Source organism: Ammodytes marinus, assembly GCF_949987685.1.
Source record: "Ammodytes marinus genome assembly, chromosome: 14".
NCBI lineage: Eukaryota > Metazoa > Chordata > Actinopteri > Uranoscopiformes > Ammodytidae > Ammodytes > Ammodytes marinus.
In genome coordinates this window covers 277,501-280,000 of record NC_137218.1, presented here as the reverse complement: position 1 = coordinate 280,000, position 2,500 = coordinate 277,501, and the positions used below count along the sequence as shown (strand labels likewise).

The 2,500-nt window shown below is 45.3% G+C and overlaps 1 protein-coding gene across 4 annotated transcripts in view; it reads right to left on the bottom strand.

Annotated features, from left to right (window-relative positions):
• mat2b (methionine adenosyltransferase 2 non-catalytic beta subunit methionine) overlaps positions 1-2,500 on the bottom strand; it is a 16,945-nt gene that overhangs the window by 4,581 nt on the left and 9,864 nt on the right. For all 4 annotated transcript variants that reach the window (XM_080040694.1, XM_080040695.1, XM_080040697.1 and 1 more), the window contains 2 exons: positions 2,407-2,500; positions 381-494 (listed from right to left, as the gene is read on the bottom strand). The exon at positions 2,407-2,500 is cut by the window's right edge and continues 97 nt beyond it. In XM_080040694.1, coding sequence (XP_079896820.1) covers positions 381-494; positions 2,407-2,500 — 208 coding nt within the window. The remainder of the gene's footprint in view (positions 1-380; positions 495-2,406) is intronic.

Sequence of the window (2,500 nt, the reverse complement as noted above, 5' to 3'; positions counted from 1 at the left end):
ATGGATGGATGGATGGATGGATGGATGGATGGATGGATGGATGGATGGATGGATGGATGGATGGATGGATGGATGGATGGATGGATGGATGGATGGATGGATGGATGGATGGATGGATGGATGGATGGATGGATGGATGGATGGATGGATGGATGGATGGATGGATGGATGGATGGATGGATGGATGGATGGATGGATGGATGGATAGATAGATAGATAGATAGATAGATAGATAGATAGATAGATAGATAGATAGATAGATAGATAGATAGATAGATAGATAGATAGATAGATAGATAGATAGATAGATAGATAGATAGATAGATAGATAGATAGATAGATAGATAGATAGATAGATAGATAGACAGACAGATACTTACAGGGCTGATGTGGCTGGCTGGCAGGTTGAAGGTGTCAGCGATACACAGAGCCATCTCATATTTAGTCATCTGTTCTTCAGCTGAGAAATGGAAGATTCCTCTGATGGAGGGGTCCTGGAACACACACACACACACACACACACACACACACACACACACACACACACACACACACACACACAGACACACACAGACACACACACACACACACACACACACACACACACAGGTAGAGAGTGAGACAGACAGTAGTTCCAGACAGACAGAGGAATCCACAATCGGTTTCTCTCTGTCCCACGGTGCAGTAAGAGCAAAGGATCAACTAGGATCAGTAAGTAAGACATGGAGCAACATCACAACAGGATAACAGCTGTTATACTGGGTATACATAGATGAATGTGAAAGCACACAGACACACACAGACACACACACACATTTCCCTCTCTCAGCTAACTTCCTGCAGACAGACAGACAGACAGACAGTACGGCCCAATCTAGATCCACCCCCTACACCCTATCCCTATCCACTATCCCTCCGTTTGCGCGTTCGCGAGGAGGGCCCGCCATATTGAGTGTCGTCCCAAACCACAGAGCCTCGAGTGTGAGTGGGTTATAAAGCCCTCGATCACCGAGTCTGCATCGATAGTGGCTTAGCCCTACGTTTGACACAGGTGTCCGCCAATCAATTAAGTCCGGAATGGAGGAGCCAAACCTACAAATGAGAGTTCCATGGAGTTTGTTTCCCGAATTATAAATGAAACGTTCTCTTACCTCAAACAGACATTTGATTGTTTATTTTTATGCATAGCCCTAAATGACGGAACCGGAGGGTAGCCTACAATATCGGAATTAACATGTTGTTTTACACTTGTTGATTTGATTATGCCACTTGTCTACCGTTAATGTATTTTCAGGACCGTGGATAAAAGATAAAACGAAGCAGATGAAGAAAATGCCCACAAGTTAATAAGGGACAGTGATTATTATTTCCTTAAATTGTTAGTAAGATTTGTGTTTCTGTTACAGCCGATGAGGGGTAGTAATAGCGGCGGTGACGTCAGTCAGCTGGAGTGCATGACTTTTATTATTTATGACCACCCTTGCAGTGCATTATAATTTATGCACGCTAATTAACTGCCGCGATTCGCCGGTCGTAATGGCAGATCATGACAAGTGGAATACATGCTTTAGCAGACTATTGTTCTTTTCCCTGGTTTTGTATGCTGCTGCGCATGTAAACTAAAAGGATAATTAAACAGCGGATCAAACACCCACCCGTTTTCTCCACTACAGACTGAGCTGGTAAAATTAAGAATATGCAGTTACAAAATGTTTAACAACAAATAAATGATGCAGCCAAAAAATCATGGGAGTGAGTTTGTTTTTATTCAATACTACATTTTACTCTTACATGCGTAGCCTATATATGAATGTAAAGAGTGTTTCAGGTCAAATATAAATGTGGTGGAATTTTATTTTAGGGTGAGAAATAAAGACTTAACAGTTAACTAGTGTCTCCAGGTTTCTTCCTGTTTCCGTCTGACAGAGGCGAGGGCTTGCCAAAGCCGCGCCGTTGTTATACCCTCGCCCTTAATGATCGAGTGGCACTTCACAGCCGCGAGGGTGACTCCACAGCAAGTCACACTCGCTCACGGAGTGGGAGTGCATAGGGAGTCATTTGGGAAAGGGCCTACCTGTCTCCCTCTCTCAGCTAGCTTCCTGCAGACAGACAGACAGACAGACAGACAGACAGACAGACAGACAGTACCTGTCTCCCTCTCTCAGCTAGCTTCCTGCAGACAGACAGACAGACAGACAGACAGACAGACAGACAGACAGACAGTACCTGTCTCCCTCTCTCAGCTAGCTTCCTGCAGACAGACAGACAGACAGACAGACAGACAGACAGACAGACAGACAGTACCTGTCTCCCTCTCTCAGCTAGCTTCCTGCAGACAGACAGACAGACAGACAGACAGACAGACAGACAGACAGACAGACAGACAGACAGACAGACAGACAGTACCTGTCTCCCTCTCTCAGCTAGCTTCCTGCAGACAGCTGCTACGTCCCGCGTGTCGGTGGGGAACCTCTGCTGCACGTGATCCAGACAGGTTTCT